Source organism: Lampris incognitus, chromosome 8 (genome assembly GCF_029633865.1).
Source record: "Lampris incognitus isolate fLamInc1 chromosome 8, fLamInc1.hap2, whole genome shotgun sequence".
Lineage (NCBI taxonomy): Eukaryota > Metazoa > Chordata > Actinopteri > Lampriformes > Lampridae > Lampris > Lampris incognitus.
The window spans coordinates 44,576,200-44,597,967 of NC_079218.1; the positions used below are offsets into that span (position 1 = coordinate 44,576,200).

The 21,768-nt window shown below is 46.5% G+C and overlaps 1 protein-coding gene across 1 annotated transcript; it reads left to right on the forward strand.

The window, feature by feature from the left end:
• The first annotated feature begins 9,181 nt into the window (after positions 1–9,181).
• On the forward strand, positions 9,182–10,682 carry LOC130117281 (cytochrome c oxidase assembly factor 4 homolog, mitochondrial). Its single transcript, XM_056285490.1, has 2 exons — positions 9,182–9,309; positions 10,261–10,682. Exon 2 carries the CDS (start codon positions 10,262–10,264, stop codon positions 10,508–10,510), a length of 249 nt encoding a protein of 82 aa, XP_056141465.1. The 5' UTR covers positions 9,182–9,309; position 10,261; the 3' UTR covers positions 10,511–10,682.
• Positions 10,683–21,768: the final 11,086 nt, after the last annotated feature.

Here is a 21,768-nt window from a genome sequence, read left to right on the forward strand (position 1 = left end):
TTACCTGGGTTACTGAGCACGCATAGTGAGTCCAGACTTGACTGAAGAGGGACCTCAGCACGTGATAGGGTCTCACATGGAAACGATGCGTATTGTCACCAGTTCTGCTTGAGGACTCGCACGTCGCCCATCAGGTGTTCGCTGTGGACCGGCATGACCCCCTCTGCAGCCAGAGAACAGAAACCAGGCGACGTTAGACTGACACAGTGCTTGAGCATGATGCCTGCACAGAGATAAACCCAGTGTTTTAAACTGAGCACCAATAAGAAACCAGCACTCTGGAATACAGTTTTGCTGCTTACTTTTGTAATTGATAAGAGTATCAAGGTGAAAAGTAGAAATGCACTTCAGCCATCATCAGTGTCTGTTTCACCTCTGTTGACTTGCAGCCTGAATACACACAAGCCTCCACTCGAGATATCAGACAACCATCACTTTGCTACACTGACCGAAGTTCAATGGCACAGCCAAATGCATGACAGTGGTGAAAAACATCTGCAACTGATTAGATATGAAATACAAAAAAAATTCATCTTTTTACCAATATCAAAGCTAGAAAAAATGTTCATTGTATGCATGAAAGGTACAATGGCCCAAGCCAACTACCAAATCTTGGGCCATTGTACTTTGGTCAGTGTGGTATCAAACATGTGTTGATTGCTTGAGCGGAGGCCTCCAATTATTTATGCTGCAGGTCAACAGGGGTGAAACAAATGCTGATGATGGCTTAGTGCTGAAATGCATCCGTTTCCACCTGTCGCCCTGGTACTTCATTAAAAAGTGATCTGCAAAACCACATCCCAGGGTGCTGGTTCCCTCTATGTATGGGTGAAGCTGTTGGCTCGGACCATGCACGTGAGGGGGACCGATCCAGTGAAGTTTGGAGTTGGGCTTGCATCTACCTGTCGTCTGCTACACTGAACTACACCGCTGCTTACCTCTAACCAGCCTTGACAAGACGGGGGTCCAGACTCGACTGAAGACAGACAGGTGGGACAGGGTCTCATACAGACATGGCACGACGTTCAGGAGACGGGAACTTTGAGCAGCTGCGGTCACACTCTCTGCTTGAAGACTCACAAGGTGTCAGTCAGGTCTTCACGGTGGACTGGCGTGGTCTCCTCTGCAGCAGGAGCAAAATAAAGTACAACAAACATTTTTCATTACCAATAATAACGATCTTGGTAAATAATATAACTATATGGCACTTACACAGTAACAAAGGGCTTCTCACGACAACAAAAATACAACATAAAAGAAGTTAAAACGGGGGGGGGGGTGATAAAATAACCCGACAACGAGACAGGGCAACCAGCGGAAACGGAAGTGCTAGGGAGCCAATCAGGGACTGGGGAACAGGGGCCTCGTGTATCAACCGTTACTATGGGCAGATTTGCGCGTACACACCCATGGGATTGTTTAGCCCTGAGGTTTGTCTCAGAGACCAGTGTGGAACCTGGGTAACCCCTGATTTTGGACACCGATTGGCTAACACTGATGTCTTGCAGGCCTGGGTGATTGCTCGTTGCAAGAGCGGAGACAATAGATGTGAGGAGGAAGGAATTACAAATAACCGTCACGCTTTGCGGCTGCCTGCCAGACAGTGTTGAGGGCTAAAAAATGCCATGGGCGCGTACGCACAAATTTGCGCATAGTAACGATAGCTACTTGAGGCCCCCTGGTGAGCAAATTGACTAAATCCACAGGGAGAGGGAAGCTAATTAGACGCAGGTCGATGACGTTACGGGATAATGGCGATGAAAGGGGCGGAACAGGAAAGGCCGGCGAGCCTTCAAAATAAAACAGGAAACGCAGATGACAACAAACTCATAAAAAGGCCAAGCTATAAATGTGATTTCAGGAGCCGCTTAAAAACAAAGTTAACAGATTTAGCAGATCTAACAGACTGAGGGAGAAACTGGGGGGGGGGCGCTGCAGCCGAAAACACGCATGGTCCGAGATTTAAAATGAGACCGAGGTGCAGAAATAAATCCTTGATCGGACAGTCTGGGAGGCTGGCGGGCTAATGGCTCAGCGATCATGAATAATGAAGAAACATCAAGAAGCCGTTTCCACCTTACTGGACAGTGTGGGTTTGTGCTGCTTTGCACATCATCTGAATCCGCTTACCAGACTGACAGAACATTCAGATCTGCTCAAGTCAGCTCGTCAATGCCAAGACCACCTGAGCCATGACAGAGTGCGCAGCCATCAGCCAGTGTGTCTGCTGAGCTGTTTAAGAACTGCTGTCTGCCATCGCAGTTCACCAGAGGTATTGTCTGTGGAGGGAGCCAGGCGACGGGGCGACTGCCCCACTAGCCGTGGACGAGCCCAGCCCCGCTTCGCACCCAAGCCCGACCGACCCAGCCCTTAGAGCAGGGGTGGGCAGTCTTAGCCAGAAAGGGGCCAGTCTGGGTGAAGGTTTATGTTCCAACCGAGCAGTTACACACCTGATCCCACTAATGAGTCTTTGCTGAGGAACTTGATTAGGAGACACAGGTGTGTAATTGCTTGATTGGAACAAAATCCTTCACCCACACCAGCCCTTTATAAGAATGCCCACCTCTGCCTTAGAGCCGATCCTTATCCCGAAGTTACGGATCTGACTTGCACACTTCCCTTACTTGCCTTGCTCTAACATGCCAGAGGCTGTTCACCTTGCATGGGGACCTCCTGCAGATATGGGTGCGGTCTGGCGTGAGATTTACACCCGCTCTCCCAGATTTTCAACGGCCAGCGGGAGCGGACGCTGCTGGAACCATGAAGCTTTCCAGGGCACTGGCCCCTCTCTCGCGGTGAACCCATTCCAGGGCACCGTGCCCTTCACCCTTCCTGGAGACTCGCATTACAGCGCTGGACCCCCCGCGGCGCCTATCTCCGCCACTCCAGATTCGGGGATCTGAACCCGACCCCCTTTCAATCGACCAAGGGTGACGGAGACCGTCGCCCCTCCCTTCCGAACGGCGTTCGCCCATCTCTTAGGGCCGACTGACCCATATTCAACTGCTGTTCCCGTGGAACCCCTCTGCTCTTCGGCCTTCAAAGTTCTGGTTTGAATAGTTGCTACTACCACCAAGACCTGCACTCTCGGCGGCGGCGCCCGGGTGGAGCTTCCGTGCGCACTGTGGCGGCCCGACGCTCCGGCGCCATCCATTGTCAGGGCTCGTGACTGCTGGGATAGGCTGCAGCAGCGGTTTGGATAATGGGTGGATGGGTTCGGCAGGTGAGTTGTTACACACTCCTTAGCAGAATCCGACTTCCATCGCCACCGGCCTGCTGTCCATATCAACCAACCCCTTTTCTGGGGAGAATAGATGGAGATCCTTTCGGCCCCAAGACCTCCAATCATTCGCTTTACCGGATAAAACTGTGATTCAGAGCGCCAGCCGCCCTGAGGGAAACGTCGGAGGGAACCAGCTACTAGATGGTTCGATTAGTCTTTCACCCCTATACCCAGGTCGGACGCTCAGGTGTGTGTGTGTGTGTGTGAGGGGGGGGGGTTGAAGAAATCCACACATCTTATAGGCCTAAATGTTTCTATTATGTCTTGTATTCATATTCAAACATAATGGTTAAGTTTATGGATGACACCACAGTCGTAGGCTGTATCGCCAACAATGGCGAGACGGTCTACAGAGACAAGATTCAGCACCTCACATCGTGGTGCACCACCAACAATCTTGTCCTCAATGTGAAGACGAAGGAGCTGATTGTGTACTTCAGGAGATCTACAAGCTGCAGCCACTCCTCCATACAAATCAATGAGGTAGAAGTGGAGCGTATCTCCAGCTTTAAATTCCTTGGAGTCCACATCAGCGAGGACCTCTCCTGGACATCAAACCCCCAGGGGCCTTGTGAAAAAGGCCCAACAACACCTGCATTTCCTGGAGAGGTTGAAGAGCGACGGTCTATCCCCCAAAATTCTCACCAACTTCTACCACTGCACCATAGAGAGCATCCTGACCAGCTGCATCTCAGTGTGGTACAGCAGCCGCACCTCAGGAGACCAGAAAGCTCTGCAGCGGGTCGTCAAGGCGGCCCAGCATATCACCGGTATCCAGCTCCCAGCCATAAAAGACATTTATCACAAGGGCTGCCTTCGAAGGGGTCTCTGCATCAGCAGAGACCCCACCCACCCCAACCATGGACTGTTCTCCCCCCCCCCCCTCCGTGTGCTCTGGGAGGTGCTACAGGAGCCTCAGGGCCCGCACTACCGGGCTCAGAAACAGCTTCTTTCCCTAAGCTGTTGCCCACCTGAACCTGGCCGCCTGCTGAATGTCTGTAAATATGTTTATACTTGTGTTCTTTTTCTACTCTAGCTTTTAGTCTTCATCTGTATATAGCATCTTATACTATGTCTGTCTTGTTCTGTTTGGTGAAGCCACAGCCCTCATTTCGTTTTTGCACGTGCCTGCACACTGTTTTTAATGACGATGAATTGAATGTCCGTAACCAGGAAAGATTTTCATGCACCAAGTGAATTTAAGAGCTGGTGTTCAAGTCTCTAAATATGATTAGAATTCAAATATTGATTGCGGATTTCTTCATACCAGAGGCCTCCCAAACGTTTTCAGGCCGTGACCCACCTAGCTGTGGAGAGTCTTGCTGACCCAGGATGTACCAAACTTTTTGTGTAGTAAAATAAGAAATAGATCCTCGTTACCTGTTAGAGAGAGGATTAGCAATTCTCTCTGTATTGCTCATCAAAGCAGCATTCCCATTTACATCATTCATGGCCTACTCATGATCAAATGAAACCGAAGAGGCAGGTCAACATTAAACATTTTAGTGGTATTTTGGAATATAATTGAGTCGTTGACGTGTTTGCATTGACTCAAAGTATGAGAATGTTTTCTGTCCTTTTTAGTTGAATAAAAAGCAGATATCTGATCACCGAAAATGAATGTGCATTTTTTTCTTCTCATTCTCCAGAGAGAATGTGTTTATTGTGGACATCTCTTGACCCACCTGGTCCCCCGCTGTTTGTTCAGCAGGGAGAATGACATCCCCTTGCGCCCCCCCCCCCTCAAAATGACTCCTACACACACCAGTCACAACGGCCCCTTTGTACACAGTAAGTGCAAAGGTGCTTGTGCTACACTCTGATGGTGTTCTACGAAGAGCCTGATAAAACTACACTGTGCATGCACTTGGTGCAAGTGTAAAGAAAGAAGGGTCAAGCGGCTGAAGTGAGTTTTCTCCGTAGGGTGTCTGGGCTCGGCCTTAGAGACAGGGTGAGGAGCTCAGACATCCGGAGGGAGCTCGGAGTAGAGCTGCTGCTCCTTCGCGTTGAAAGGAGCCAGTTGAGGTGGTTCGGGCATCTGATTAGGATGCCTCCTGGGCGCCTTCCTTTTCTGGGTACGTCCAACTGGGAGGAGACCCCAGGGTAGACCCAGAACTCACTAGAGGGACTACATGTCCAATCCTGATCCCCCAGGAGGAGCTGGAGGCCGTTGCTGGGGAGCAGGACGTCTGGAGTGCCCTACTTAGCTTGCTGCCGCTGCGATCCGACCCCGGAGAAGCGGCCGATGATGAGATTTTTGAGATACTTTATTGATCCCCGTGGGGAAATTACGCTCTGCATTTAACCAACAGCAAGGAGCAGTGGGCAGCCGCTGTGCAGCAGCCAGGGACCAACTCCAGCTTGTCTTGCCATGCCTCGGTCAGGGGCCCAGACAGGAGTATTAACCCTAACATGCATGTCTTTTTGATGGTGGGGGAAACTGGGGCACCCGGAGAAAACCCACAGCAGACACAGGGAGAACATGTAAACTCCACACACAGGGAGAACATGTAAACTCCACACACAGGGAGAACATGTAAACTCCACACACACAACGACCTGGGATGACCCCCAAGGTTGGACAACCCCAGGGTTCGAACCTAGGACCTTCTTGCTGTAAGGCAACAGTGATAACCACTTCGCCAGTGTCCCGCACAAACCCATAGCAGACACAGGGAGAACATGCAAACTCCACACACAGAATGACCTAGGATGACCCCAAGGTTGGACAACCCCGGGGTTCAAACCAAGGACCTTCTTGCTGTAAGGTGACAGCGATAACCACTGGGCCACCGTGCTGTGCATGGATGAGATGAGATGTAAAGAAAAAAATCCTTTCCCGTCAGTATCCACTGAAATTCCTCAACATGACAGCCACTCTACCTCTCTGGGACCATTCCAACCTCTTGTTGGCTCTGTGATACTTCCAGGATGTCCTCTTGGACCAAGCATGGGAGGACCATTCAGTCTCTTGCTGGACGATTCAGTCTCTTGCAGGACGATTTCATAATGTCCTTTTCAACACTTTCAAGATGATATTGTGAGGAATCAAGTCTCGAGGTCAATGTTTAGAGGATCTCGAGGATTGCTAATAGAAAATAAAGCAGTTTGTGTGTGTGTGTGTGTGTGTGTGTGTGTGTGTGTGTGTGTGTGTGTGTGTGTGTGTGTGTGTGTGTGTGTGTGTGTGTGTGTGTCTGTCCAAGTCTCTTAGATTTTCAAATTTGCATTAACCAGTGGATTTATTTTGTCTGTAAAGACCTTGTGGTAAAAATCACGGTATCTTGATGTTGGGGAAGTATGCACAACTTTAGGATAGCAGCATCCACAAGACCTTGGCGAGCCTTATGCGTGTCTCATTAACTACCGTTGACAAAAAGGTGTTTAGCTGTACTATATGCCTACAGCTCCTCAACAATATGTAACTTTCATTATATGGGACCTCAACCACCACATGGCTTGACTTGCTACCACAATGCAAACTGATCATTTTAGAATTGCATCAATCCAATTCAAGGTCTGGGGAGTAGGAGCGTATCCAGAGCAGAATGGGGAATGAGCATGAATTTCCTTGACAGGGCGCCATTCTCAAGAAGGACACACAGAGATTGGCTCTCATCCATAATGGAACACCCTCGTGAGCAGAGGGGGAGAAAATGCCAACGCTACTCTCGAGGACTGAACCAAGAAGGTTTCAGGAGGAGCCATCGCCCACCCCCCCACTCCGCCCCCCACCAAGTCAATGGTCGTCATTACCCATGTTATACATTAGTAAAAAAAAATGACTTGGCTGACCTCTTGTGGCCATATGGATGCACTACAATTACAAGTTGGCCAAAGTCGTGCAGCGACCCTGCACAGCTCGTCAAATCTTGGTGGACTGCCCTGAGTGCGCTGAAAAAGGCGCCCCTGACACTGAAATAAGAAAAATATATTTGAAATATATATATTTTTATAACGAAATGCATTTCAAATACACTTCGAATGTATGGAGTCTTTAGAATGCATTCTGAGATACATTTTGACACATATAATGTAAATGTTTCTCAAATATAGTTTCTGTCTAATAAAACTGCATCAGCGATAGAAAACAAGTCGGAAAACACTCAGATATTGTGTGTTTGTCTCACCTGCGAACGGGCATGCGCAGAAAGTCAGACAGGGTAGGGCTTTTAGATGGGTTAAACTGGGGCAGAAAATTAAATGTGGTTATATTTACGCATTAGGTTGGAGATGGTTAATATTAGACGTGCAGGGTGGGGTAGTTCGTAGATTAAGGTGTAACATTGGCTAACACCATTTTTTTTTTACCTCGTATTTTTCCTCTGGGAAATTGATATATTGGATTGAACATCAAATTCCCAATTACAGCTTACATAAAATTGCAAAAGATTGAAATACATCAAATTAGACAAATTAAGCAGTTTACTTCTCACATCATAACGGGGTTAAACTGTCAAAGCTATGATGTGATACAAGGGACAGAAAAGAAAAAGAAAAGGAAGACTACATCACTGTGATTCCAGTCAGTCAGAACAGAGGAGAAGCATCTCGTTGGGATGATAGCCGTGACAAAAGAAGACGGGATTTTCAAGGACCCACATGCAAGGGGATGTACGATCGATCAGGGTGACTAGAAGTGAGATGGTGATCATTGATTGTTTCTCAAAGCCTTAGAGAGACAGAGCCATGAAGATGGAGATATTCAGAAGCTATCTCTGTGTGACTTGCTTCCTACTGGGATTAGAAGCACAGAAGAAGGGAATGATAAGTGGCGTGCCACTGTCAGTAGAGGCTGAGTCATTTCGGGATGTTGCATGTGTGTGAGAGGCCAGAAGAATGACTAGATTTCAAGAAGGGAAGGAGGAGGACAGTAATTCTGTGTTTGGCCTTTGAAGGGGGATTGCCGGAAAGAGTGTATCTTGACTATGCCAGTTACAGGGTGAGACCACATGAGAGCGCTCCTCTCAGATGTTTTTGCTGTCAAGCATATGGACATGTTGCTGCGGCATGTAATGGAGTCAGAAGATGTGGGAGTTGTGGGGAGGACAGCTGCAATGTGGAGGAGTGTAAAGTCAAGAAAGAGCAAGCAAGGTGCCTGCACTGCAAGGGAAACCATGTTACAGGACTCAGCACAATGTCCCAAAAAATAATTAAGGAAGAGAAAGTGAATAAGATGACAGCAGAAAGGGGGACTGTCGTGAGCAGAAAGGGGGACTGTCGTAGGCCGAAGCTGTTAAGAGAATGGTGCTGGCAGTGCAAAAAGAACCGGGGCAGGACAGGAATGGAGCTGACTAGAATAGCTGCATGGACAAGAAAGGGGTTTGGCATTAACTGCCATGGTCAAAAATTGCGCTGCTGAAATACAAGGGGAGGCGGAAAGACTAGATGGTGCTGGACGCTGTCAGGAGACACTTGAATGCTGTGGACATATCTGGAGAAGACAGGTGTCACACTGCGGGAAGGATTTGCGTCAACTCAGACAATCGGGCCTGGGTTATAGAATAGACAATACCGTGAAAGGGACTATCAGTAATCATCTAAAAGACATGTAGGTTAGGGTTGGTACTCCTGTCTGTGCCCTTGACCGAGGCATGGCGAGACGAACTGGAGTTGGTCCCCGCCCGGGTGCTGCCCACTGCTCCTAGCTACACAGCCAGGATGGCTGAAATGCAGAGCGTAATCTCCCCGCGGGGATCAATAAAGTATCTCCAAAAAAATGATCAAAAAATCAAAATAAGCGCTCACACGACCTCATGCCGTAAAGCCACACACAGTAGGTGGCAGTAATGCGCCTCAAAGCTGTTTGCCAACCGGCATTACATAAAAGAAGAAGAAGAAGAAGAAGAAGCTACGCTACGCTACGGAACCTTCGCCTGTCTCAAAGTCCTACCCTCAAATGTGTCCCCCCCTCGGTCCTGCTCTCAAATGTGTCCCCCTCTAGCTCAGCGGTTGGCCATGAACAGCCCCGAGTTATGAGAACGGCTGAAACCGGTCGCACAAAGCCTTCGATACGACGCGGGGCAAAGGTAGGAACGAAAGGCTGATTCAGATTCGGCAGATTTAAATTTTAAATGTAGTTAATGTCAGAATTAGCCAGTGTTCGTTAGCGAGCTAGCCCCGTTCTTCCTGGCCACGGCAGACGTTGGTTAGCTCGTCGGCTGGGCTGTGTCGTAACGCAGTGTTTCTCAACCCAGTCCTCAAGGACCCCCTATCCTGCAGATTTTCATTGTAACCCTGCATAAGTAGCTCTGCTTGTACTTACTCAACCAATCATCTCACAGCACTTAATTATGCAAGGTGTGCAAACTCTGACATTCACTGCTGAATTACTACAAACAGGTACCTATTCAGGGTTGCAAAGAAAATCTGCAGGATAGGGGTTCCTTGAGGACTGGGTTGAGAAACACTGTGTAACGTATGCTACTAGTTTACCACTGTGTTGAATCTTGAACCGTGATTTAAAGGCTGAATGCATTTCAACCTTTGTATGCTAATTCCCGAAGTTTCAGACTAGCCTCATGCTGTTAACCTCTTCAGCTTCTCTTTGTTTCTCTAACCTGCGTATGTAGATAGGTAAATTCTGCGTTGTGTCGTTATAATTTAAGTAATCACGTAGTGCCTCGTTGTGTGGTTATTTAAATATGACGCTGCTTGTCTGCTGTGTCCACTGGGCACCATCGCATGTCTTGTGGTCCTGGAAGGATGGAGCCCTCTTCTGGTGCTCTTCCTGGAGATGCTCCCATATTTTGTTTTTCTGAGTAGAAAAGGAGGTTATCTGGGAGTTGTTTTCCCTTCTTCTTCATCTGAAGGTCTAAGGATAGTTGGTGTTGCATTGGCACCTGTATTTTGTTTTTATCTGCAGGTGGATGTAGTGTGATTGCAACGCTTTCTGGGACTGAATTGTGTTTTAAGGTTTTACAAATACAGTTAACCTCTGACTTGACTCGTGTGCTTTTATTCATTTAACTCTGAAACAGGATGGCATCCCCCTCACCTCATAATCGCAGCCGAAACGAGGACGAGGATGACCCTGTGGATCGTATGATATCGCAGACCGGCTGTGCTGAGCTCCACTATGCCGTGCAGGAGTGCATGGCCGAACACCAGGACTGGCGCAAGTGCCAGCGTCAGGTCCAGACCTTCAGAGACTGCATGACGGCGTACCAGAAGATGCGGAAAGAACTGATAAAACAGCAGAGAGCCTCCACAGAGTCGGCTCAGAGTTGAACGCCACCTCACAAACTGTTTAAATCATACCCTGTGAGTCTGGATAAAGACCTTTTTTTAAACATTCTGCAGGATCTAATATGACTATCTTTTAATTTATTAACAAACTGACCCTGAAATGGAAACCCAGCTAGAAATGTTAAAATTAATAAAAGTATTTCATTGCCGTTTAGATTTGTAGATGTTTCATTGATCTGTGCTCATGACACCTCCAGAGGGATCAACGGCAGCTTCGGGTGTCCATGAACAACTCTTTCACTCTGATCAGATCTACCTCACCAACACGAAACATGCAATACACGTATTGTTATTTTGTGAGATTGCAGCCTCACTTTGGGTGACACTGTAGATCCCCACATTTAACCCCAAATGATTTTCAACTTTACCATCATGTAGTTTTATTTAAATTTACTTGAAGCCTCTTTAAGTGTCATAAACTTAACTTTTTACAAGGACAACATACAGAGTTCTGTCTTGATGCATGCTCTATAATCCAGGTAAGGAAATCCCAGAAAGCTAAATCAGTTTATCCGGACCCAACATTCAGTGGGAAAAATCACTCAGCTTTGTCAGTCTGTGTGTGTATAATATATACTATAATGTTTAAATGGAAACCCTTCCCTCACTTCGTAAATCTAATTGTACAAATAAAATTTTTTCCAAGTGTCCAAGCAGCTGCACACATAAAAAGATGCCGACAGCATCCGGGTGGCATGGCAGCCTATTCCGTTGCCTACCAACACGGGGATTGCCAGATCGAATCCCTGTGTTACCGCCGGCTTGGTCGGGCATCCTTACAGACACAATTGGCCGTATCTGCAGGTGGGAAGCCGGATGTGGATATGTGTCCTGGTTGGTCGGGGGAACTGGCAGCTGGCGACTCCACATGTATCGGAGGAGGCATGTGGTAGTCTGGTGATACATATAGCTTGGGGTGGGGGCGGTTTAAAAACAATGGTTTTGAGGAAGGATTGTGAAAGTAGGGTCTAACCTGAGCTCCTCAAGCTGTTTAAATATCGATGAGGCCTGTTGGCAAAGATCACTGGCAGACTCGTAAGGCTTTGGAACAAGCAGGTGAAGGAAGAGCATGTTGGCCTGCACACTGGCTGACAGGGGATTAAAGCACCACTATGCCACTTTTTTTAAAGTATTTGCCAGCCGTGAGTGGTAACCGCACCACGAGTTGACCACATCACCCATGCATCCTTTGATGTCACTTTTAGTGACGTGAGGTTATAAACTGAAGTTGCACGCCAACCAATTTGTAAGATCAGCTCAGTGTGGAGGACGGTCAACATGGATGACAGGTGGTATAACATACGCATTCATTACAATCAGCCCTGTAATAGAGCATCATACATGAATACATGTCTCCTCTGTTTTTATCTGAAACAAGGCCAACTGTCTCATCCCTATGGATGTCATTGATGTACTAACACTGAAAACCTGTGTCTTGATGCATGCTCAATAAGAAAATCAAGGAATAGAATCAGTTCATCTGGATACAATGTTTATAAATGTGTCCAGATGAGCTGATTCAAACTTCTTTGACTGAATATCAGTGGTACACAGTTTGTGTTTCTGGGCAACATTAATTGCCTTTATTGCCGACATTGTTTCATCAGAAATGTTACATTTTCAATGGGAACTTTATATTGTCAGGGGGCATCGAAATAGACCTGTCCCTGGATGTCTTGGGGACCTGGCCAGTTGTACATCAACGCTGTGCTTAATCAATGACGGGTTATTAAACCTCCTTTCTTGAAAAGCTTCTTTATGGGATTCAACACATCTTCTGTTTTTAAGGATTATACAATCGGATTGAGCAAAGGCGGTATGGTGTGCGTCATAAAGCTGAACTGAATTCCAGATGTTTTTTTTCTGATGTTTCCTCAATCACAGCTGGTTTTCACAGTTCAAATATCAGCGAAGCTGAATAGATGATGGGCTAGTCTATTTTAATGCAAGCAACAGGTCATATATCCTCTACGTACACTGTTGTAAGAAGTTACGTCAAAACAGGCTAACCTTTACCAAAAAGGGAGCCTCCCAACACTCATCGAGGTTGTATTATGAAACTTATGTTCTAGTACTCCAAATATAAGTTGCCTCTTATAATCATACCCTTGGAATTACGTTCAACTGTACAATGTATTGTAAATGCTATAGTCAAATATAAGTACAAATGTGACGGCCAGCATTATGGAGGGATTAGCACGAGTACTCGTTTCCAATTTCATGTGAGTAGTGTAATAGAGAAATCAGGTCAAATGCACATTTCTAGCAAAAAGTATTAAAAATCCTTAAAAGTGCTCCATAAATAAAGTTTGTTATTCTTGTTGTAACATTATCACATGAGGAATGCAAACACTGTGTTTACCGTATTCAGAAATAACAGTGTTGACACCATGAATGTCTTAAGTCGGCCTTGACGGTGCACAATTTTGGAGTAGAGAAGTAGAATGTAAATAACCACAACTTATGTTGACGCCCAAAAAGGAGCTACACTTTTCTCATTGACAGCAAGACAGTCAAATTCAACACGTTATGATGTCTAACGTAGCTCTTTTTGTTTAATGCCAGTTGGAAGTCCTAAAATCTATTTGTAAAGACAAGATGTGGCCTTGGGGGGCCAACTGAAGTAGAAAAGGGGTAAAATCTTGGATCAGCCGAACTGAATAGACCGATAGATGTAATGCTGCGGCAGCCTAATTAGTTTTGCGTGAGCTCAATCATTGGGTTATTTCCACAGAACCGTATTAACCCTGACATATCTAAAGGCCAGTTATAATGTTAGAGCCGAGGCATGAGTTATGCTCTGCTTGGCTGTTTTCCCCGACATGGAAATCGGTTGCAGAAACAGATGGTCCTCTTGTGACGGCTTCTGTGATTTCTCCGAACCCATTATCCATACATAGGCCAAAATGCCCTATAGCAGTGGCTCAAAGTGTCTGCGAGACTTCAGCTGGCACCTCTGAATGGGCGATGTTGTTGACACTGGCTTTCAGTTTTGATCACAAGCTCCGACAAAGGCCTTTCTCAGTGTACAAGCCTGAGTGCTGTAACTTGTGAGAATGAGGGGCTGTTGTGGGGAAGGAAAGCCAGAAGAGTAACATTTGGTCGAGATTAAACAACGGTAGAAACTAGGCTCTGTGACAGCCCGTCTCAGCGGTAGTCAACCACAGTAATGAGGGCCAATGGCGGACCGGCCATCTGGAGCACTGGGAGTTTTCCCTGTGGTTTGTGTGGGTGGTGGTGACATGTCGCTGGGGGGGGGGGGGGTTGTTGGTCTGAGTCAAAAAGTCCAGGGCCATTTTTCATTCCCGGTCCGCCCCTGACTGGAACGCAGCAGTCTAGTGTCAGTGAAATGAAGTGTACAGTGTAAAGGTCACCGGTGGAGCTCTTTCTCCTGTTGCTTCAAACAGAGAGGTGCAGTTATGGACTGAGCTGGGATCAGGGCGGTCGGTCGGCATCATCAGCTGTGATGTTGGCCACCAGAAAACATGCTCAACAACCGTCCGCCATTTCTCTCTCTCCTCACGTGCTCTGGTGGCGTCCGTTGTCCCCATTTCCGTCCAGTTTGAGGTGTTGCCCATGTACGAGGTTGCTGGTCTGCCTTCAACTTTGCCTTGCAGCACATTTTTCATAATACCGCAGGTCTTATGACGCACGGCATGGCCGAAATATTTTAGTTTCCGTCTCTGACTGGTCGACAGAAGGACTCAGACAGCACCGCCAACCACTCAAGATTTTTACTTCAATTTGGCGCACACTTGTCACAGCAAGAAACACGAGTTTCGACATGAAATGTTAACATCATCCGGAATATTAAGATATGTTTTAACCCATAATGGATGTAGGCCTCTGCTGTCCTTTACTGGTCTGTCTTTTTTTTTCTCCTTATATTCAGGATTTAAGGGTGGCATCATTGAATATGAATGGGGGTAGACATGAACAGAAACAAGCCTTAATAACAGAAGTCATCAAGCAGAAAAGACTGGGTGTCGTTTTTCCACAAGAAACACACAATGGCAGCACAAATGAAATAGACCGGGGCTTATGGTGGGCAGGGCAGCATGTCCTTAGCCGTGGGACAAATTTTAGTGCGCGGGGGGGTTGCTATTTTATTTTCTTCTACTCTAAATGCAAACGTCACATCCAGCACGGAGACTGTGAAGGGCAGAGCCGTCACAGTGAAAGCTGAAATAGAGGAGTTCATCTTTAATTTTATTGCTGTTTATGCACCAAACCAAGGCTGTGCGTGTGAAGGGCTTTTTAAAATATTGAGAGAAAAATGAGGTGGCATTGATCCAGGAGAGTGCGCTGTGTTGGGTGGAGACTGGAACTGTTGCGCTGATTTTACTTCAGATAGGGGTGCAGAGGAGCAGCGTAGTCACCCGTCCTCTGTTTTGTCTCATGTCTTAAAGGAAACTGATGTGATTGACACGTGGAGGATGAGACACCCTTCAGATAGACAGTACCCATCCATCCATCCATTATCCACACCGCCCATCCTAGTGAGGGTCGCGGGGATGCTGGAGCCTATCCCAGCAGTCATTGGGCGGCAGGCGGGGGGGACACCCTGGACAGGCCGCCAGGCCATCACAGGCTAGACGGTACCCTTGGGTCAAAATATCAGATGGCAGAGTTAGGGCAGCTGGATTAGACAGGCTTTATGTATCTGGTTCTTCTACTGCTCGAGTTGTTACTCGTCAGATCCACCCTGTCGCTTTTACAGACCATCGTTTAGTTTTAATGGAGCTGATTTTGGCATTTTAACATCGGATTATTACTCATCTTAATTTTTTTGTGAAAATGTTCAATTGTTTCGGGGTTATTGGAGATCTAGGAAAGGTAATTTTCTTCCTCTTACTCAGTGGTTGGAGGCAGGAAAGGCCCAAATGAGGGGTGTTTTGCCAGCTACACATATGCAGTTCCACAGCTAGCATTAAGAGGGCTGTGCAGGAGTTAGAAGAAGAGGGACGAGACCTGGAAGTTGTCTCTGTCTCACAAACTGACCGGCAGAATAATGATCTCTTACAGTGTAAAAGACAGCAGCTGAAGTCCTTCCTGCAAGAGGGCGCAGGAAGGAGCTTTAGTCAGAGCACGCTTCACCAGACTCCAGCACATGAACGCACCAAAACCAGTTTCTTCTTTAATTTAGAGAAGTCGATGGTTCGGAAAACACAAATGGCGTGTCTTCGTCTCCCTGGTGGAAAGGTGACCAGAGATTCAGCGGAGATGAGGACACATGCAGTGGACTTCTACATGGCTACGGTGTGGACTCTGCTGCAGGACTTCTGCAGGGTCTTCCTCAGCTGGGTCCAGAACAACAGGGTACGTTAAGCTTGGACATAACTGTTGATGAAGTGGCCACTGCTGCGTCTCAGATGGTGTCAGGCAGGACTCCAGAAACAGACGGCTTCCCATCAGACTTTTTTTAAACACTTTTGGAGTGTTTTGGGAGAGGACCTCCTGGACATTTTTAAAGAGTGTTTAAAAAAAGGGACGCTTCCAGCTTCCTGTAGGTGTGCAGTTCTCTCGCTGCTGCCAAAGAAGGGAGATTTAGCCGTTTAAAAAAAAAACAGTTAACACTTTCTATGACGCTTGCATCTATAACGCCCTATAAGCATCTATAACACCCTATAAGTGTAGCTATAAGTCATTGTAAGATTCATTATAACCATGTATATACGCCCTCACAACACCTCATAACCACCTTTATGATACATTATGCCAATTTAAAACGGATTTATGCATTATAAATATGTCATCATTAGCCTGTTTATCTGTCACGTGTCATAATGCATCATAGCCAACTTGTTTTGCTGAAGTTTTGTAGAGATGCAGAATGAGACTTCAGTGCTATTTCACAGTCTTCAGCCATAGCCGTTAGTCATTGTAATACACATTATAGGAAAGCATGGGTGTTATAGATGCAATAGATGTTTATAGGACGTTATAGATGCTTATAGGGCGTTAGAGATGCAAGCTTCATAGAAAGTGTTACCAAAACAAAATGGAGACACGGCCAATTGTGTTTGTAGGGATGCCTGACCAAGCCGGGGGTAACACGGGGATTCAAACCGGCGATCCCTGTGTTGGTAGGCAACGAATAGACTGCTACGCTACCCAGACGGCCCATATTTATTGAACTGTTGATTGGTGCAGCTCAATTATACAGTGTTCCAGACAGGTTTATCCTGATGATTTATTTCTAATGAGAGATGTGTTTGATATCAGTAACTTGTATGATATAAGTGTTGGTATTATATCTATTGACCAGGAGAAGGCGTTTGACTGTTTAAAATAAAATGATGGATTTCATTTATATAGCGCTTTATCTCGACACGCAGAGCGCTTCACAATGAAGGGGGGAGACTCACCTCAACCAATGTGTAGCACCCACCTGGGTGATGCACAGCAGCCATTCTGCACCAGACCGCTCACCACACATCAGCTTGAGGTGGAGAGGGAGAGCATCATTGAACGAATTACGCAGGGGTTGATTAGGTGGCCAGATGGAAAGAGCCATGTCAGGATTTTTTTTTTTTTGCCAGGACCCAAGGGGACCCCCTGCTCTTTGCAATAATTGTCATGGGACCTTTAATGACCACAGTGGGTCAGGACCTCGGTTTAACGTCTCATCTGAAGGATGAGCATCTCCTACAGCACAGTGTCCCCGTCACTGCCCTGGGATTTTTTTTTTTTAGGACCACAGGAAAGACTGCCCCATACTGGCCCACAAACACCACTTCCAGCAGCAACTCTGTTTTCCCTGCAGGTCTCCCATCCAAGTACTAGCCGAGCCCATACCTGCTTAGCTTCTGTCATTCAGCAGAACCAGGGGTACATGTTGGTATGGCTGCTGCTAGAGCATGCTTTTCCTTTACTCCTCAGGCTTTTGGTGTTGGGGAGGGGTTCCTGTATTGGGTAAAGCTGTTGTATAGTATAGTGGTGCTTGTTGTGTAGTGAAGGTGGGGGGAGAGTTGAGCTGTCCTGTGTATCAGTGAAGAGAGGGATCAGGCAGGGCTGCCCCATCTCAGGCCAGCTTTTCAACATCGCCGTTGAGCCTCTCCTGTGCAGGTTGAGGAGCAGGCTGGGGGGGGTCTGTCTCTGCCAGAGCTAGGTCAAAGTCTTCCTGGTGTTGTATCAGCGTACGCTGATGATGTTGATTTGTTGGTCCAGGGTGAGGGAGATGTCCAGGAATTAAAAGAAAGCCTGGTCTTATATGAAAAGGCTTCTACAGCCAGGGTTAACTGGGGGAAAGTGAGGCTTGTTTGGTGGGTCAGACAAACACATTTACTCAAGATAGAGCAAAATTAAGCCTTGTCAAAAAAGGTTTTTTAAACTATCGATTACATCCTAACACAATATAGTGAAAGACAACTCTAAATTAAATGTCACCCAAATTCACACTTTTATTATCCTTTTTTGCCATCTCACAACAACACACACTAATCGGACTCATCTTTCACACCATGCAGATACGGTACGCATGGTGTGACAGATGTGTACCGGTGCGCACATTCTCACTGCCCCTGGATGTTTATACATTCATAAACCTGCGTAGAAAGCAACATAAGTACACTTTTCATGTGTACGCATGGTCTATACATTTGTCCCCATGTCTTCCTGGGAATCTTAGGTGGGGAGAAAGCGGTGTTGAAATCCTAGGCGTATACTTAGGAAGTGAGGACTTTCAGAGGCAGAACTGGGAGGGAGTGCTGGAGAAGGTGGAAGCCAAGTTGACTAAATGGAAATGGCTGCTACTCCAGCCGTCCTACAGAGGAAGAGCTCTGATAGTTAATAACCCGGTCGTCTCATCTCTATGGCACAGACTCATTGTTTTAGCGCCACCCCCAGGCCTTGCAAAGGAGATGCAGAGGCTCCTGGGGAATTTTTTTCTGGTCTGGTCAACACTGGCTGAGGGTGTCGGCCCTGTATCTCCCTGTGGCAGAGGGATGACAAGGACTTATAGACATTCTATTCAGACTACAGACTACAGACGGCACAGAGTCTGCTATGTGGCTACGGTCACTGCTGGTTGGCTCCTGCTCGGCTGCTTCTCAGGAAAGCTGGCCAGCTTGGGTTGGATAAACGGCTTTTTCTGCTGAGATCATCTGAAGCTGACCTGACTGGACTTACACCTATTTAAAGCTCGGTGGTAGATGTCTGGTAGATGCTGAAGGTCACACGAACTCCTGACCCTAGACCAGGAATGTGGCTTCATGAATAGCTGCTCTTTTATAATGACTTTCTTACAAATACCATCTTTTCCTCTGCTACAGTAAGGACTAAGTTTGTTGAGGCTGGCATCATTAAACTGGGCCATCTTACAAAAACATCAGTGGACGCTTAGTGGCATCACTAACATCAGGTCCTCCACAGTGCTGAGGAGGAAGTCTGGCAGTCCCTGTCTGGGCCACTGGGAGCAGACTGCTTCTTGCCATGAAAACACCGGTGCTGGGTAGTTTCAGCTCTTGTGGGAAGAAGCAGCTTTATCACAGCTGTGTGAGGTTGCTCAAACTTTGCTCTCTGGCTGAAGTCAAGGAGTCGAGCTGTGCTTAGGTTTTTGCTTCAGACTGTACCCGTAAAGGCAGGTGGATGGTCCAATATAAGCCTCCTGTTGAGAAATGGATGGCTGACCTCCAGTGGAGGATTATCCATGGAGCAATGGCCAAAGCTCGCCTGGATCCAAGCACTGGGGAGGAATGTCCCTTTTGTGCAAAAAGGGAAACATTAGAGTGGGCTGTTGTCCTTGATCAGTGGGCTTATTTAGTGTACTGCAAGAATGGGTGGAAGCTTTTGGGTGAGAAATTCTCTGTCCCCTTGTTTTTTTTTTGGGGCCTAAATATGCAGTAAGAGAAAGACCGCTTCTGGTTCTAGTCAAAAAAATATTTTTTTGGGACTGCTAAACTGGTGATCTGGCAGACCAGGGAGAATCCGATGTTAGGTCAGGGCTGGACTGATGTGGTGCAGAGTCTGAAGGGTTTGGTGGCGGCTCTTCTGAGGATAGAGCAGGCTTTCTAAACCCTGACCAGTAATCTGGACTCTTCCAGGGCTCTGCGGGGGGATCAAACGGGTGTTATGTTCACTGAGGGAAGATGGTTCACTGGTTCTTGGTATTTAATTTATTATGGTGGTGGTGGTGGTCTGTGTGTGTGTGTGTGGGGGGGGGGTGCATGCGTGCACGCACAACAGGGTTATTATGTACAGTGCTGCTTGAAAGTATGTGAACCCCTTGAGCAGTTTAGATTTTTATGTTGTTTTACCATGATTTTCTTATTCTATCATCACCAGTTTTTATGTATGAAATGTCAGATATATGTTTATCAGTTGCATGTACTTGTTTAGTGGGACTTGTTTAAGTAGCCCAAAAACTACATGAAACATGGAATTAGTGTATGTGCAAAAGTAAGTGAACCCCCAGCTGCATTGGTTAAGTCAAGCAGGTAACAGACTCGGGTGAAACACATTTGGGCGCTTAATTAATCATTTAAGCAGACCAATGAAATGAGACATCCTTGGGAAAGGGTTTGGCCTGCACTAATTAAAAGAGAGAGGAAACCAACCAAACCACTGTGGTCCCATACAAATCAACAATGCCGAGAGCAAAGGTGATATCCGAGGACATGAAGAAGAGGGTAGTGACAGCCCATCAGTCTGGGGAGGGCTATAAGACCATCTCCAAAAGATTCCAGCTCCATCCATCCACTGTAAGACAAATAATTTACAAATGGAGGGCCTTCAACATGACAGCAACTCTGCCTAGAAGTGGACGCCCATCAAAACTATCACCCAGAAGCACCAGAAAAATAATAAATCAGGTAAAGGCCAACCCACACATCACCTCTAGAGAGTTGCAGACCTCTCTGGTAGCATCTGGGACAAATGTGCATGTGTCTACAATCAGGCGAAAATTGAATAGCCATGACGTTCATGGGAGGGTTGGTAGAAGGAAGCCTCTGCTCTCAAAAAAGAACAAAGCTGCCCATTTCAACTTTGCCAGAGTAGCACTTGGACAAACCAGAGACCTTCTGGAAGTCCATTCTCTGGACAGACGAGTCCAAAATAGAATTATTTGGTCACAATCAAAACCAACATGTTTGGAGAAAAGCCAACACTGCATATGAAGAAAAGAACCTCCTCCCAACAGTGAAGCATGGTGGTGGAAATGTGAAGGTCTGGGGCTGCTTTTCTGCTTCTGGACCTGGACGACTCCATATTATCCAAGGAACCATGAATTCTCCGGCATATCAACAAATTCTTGACCAGAATCTCCTGCCATCAGTCAGGGAGTTGAAGCTGGGACGAAAATTGATTATGCAACAAGACAATGACCCAAAGCATTCCAGTAAAACTACAAAGGAATGGCTTCAGAGAAAGAGGATTCGTACTCTGGATAGGCCCAGTCAAAGTCCGGATCTTAATCCAATTAAAATGTTGTGGCGAGACCTGAAGAAGTTGGTACATACCAGATGTCCCTCCAACCTCTCTCAACTGGCTGAGTTCTGCAAGGAGGAGTGGGCAAAAAGCCCCATAAGCAGATGTGAGAGACTGGTTAGTGGTTACAGAAGACGTTTGGTTGAAGTAATGGCTGCAAAAGGAGAAGCCACAAGCTACTAATACAAGGGTTCACATACTTTTGCACATGTTAAATGTTCAGTTTTTGTGAAATAAACCACCTTTGTTGAATTAAATAATGAAAATATATCACTTTTTGTGTGTGTGTCCATTATTTGGAAGGTGTGCTTTACAAATGGGGATTTGGATGTATGTGTAATAAGCTTATTTTAATGTTTTTTACAAAAACAGTGACCATGTCTGGAGGGTTCACAAACTTTCAAGCAGCACTGTATATGATTTGGTGGAGTGACAGTAATGATGGAATGGAAAATCTTTACAATGTGGTGTAAGTAAAAGTTGTTTTAAAAGTCAAATCCCCCCCCCCTCACCATCTCTCTCAAATATTTCTCCCTTTCTTATCTTTTTTGTCATCGGTTGGTGTTTCCAGCTTGATGTGGCTTTTCACTGTTTGCATTCATTTGATAAAGTACACTGTGACTGTTAAAAGAATGCCTTACAAAATAGTTTATTATAATCCCATGAGTCATATTAGCAATAATAATATGTAAAACTGTGTCCCCTCCCTCTCCCTCCGACTCTCAGAGTCATTGGAAGGCCTCCTCCACCTGCAGCCCCCAGCTGTGCATCATCTCTCTCAACAACATTGCACTTTGCGGCGTCTGCACCGG

What these genes read in the sequence shown, in the direction of transcription:
- LOC130117281 (XM_056285490.1), top strand. Translation starts at nt 10,262, where the DNA reads ATGGCATCCCCCTCACCTCATAATCGCAGCCGAAACGAGGACGAGGAT.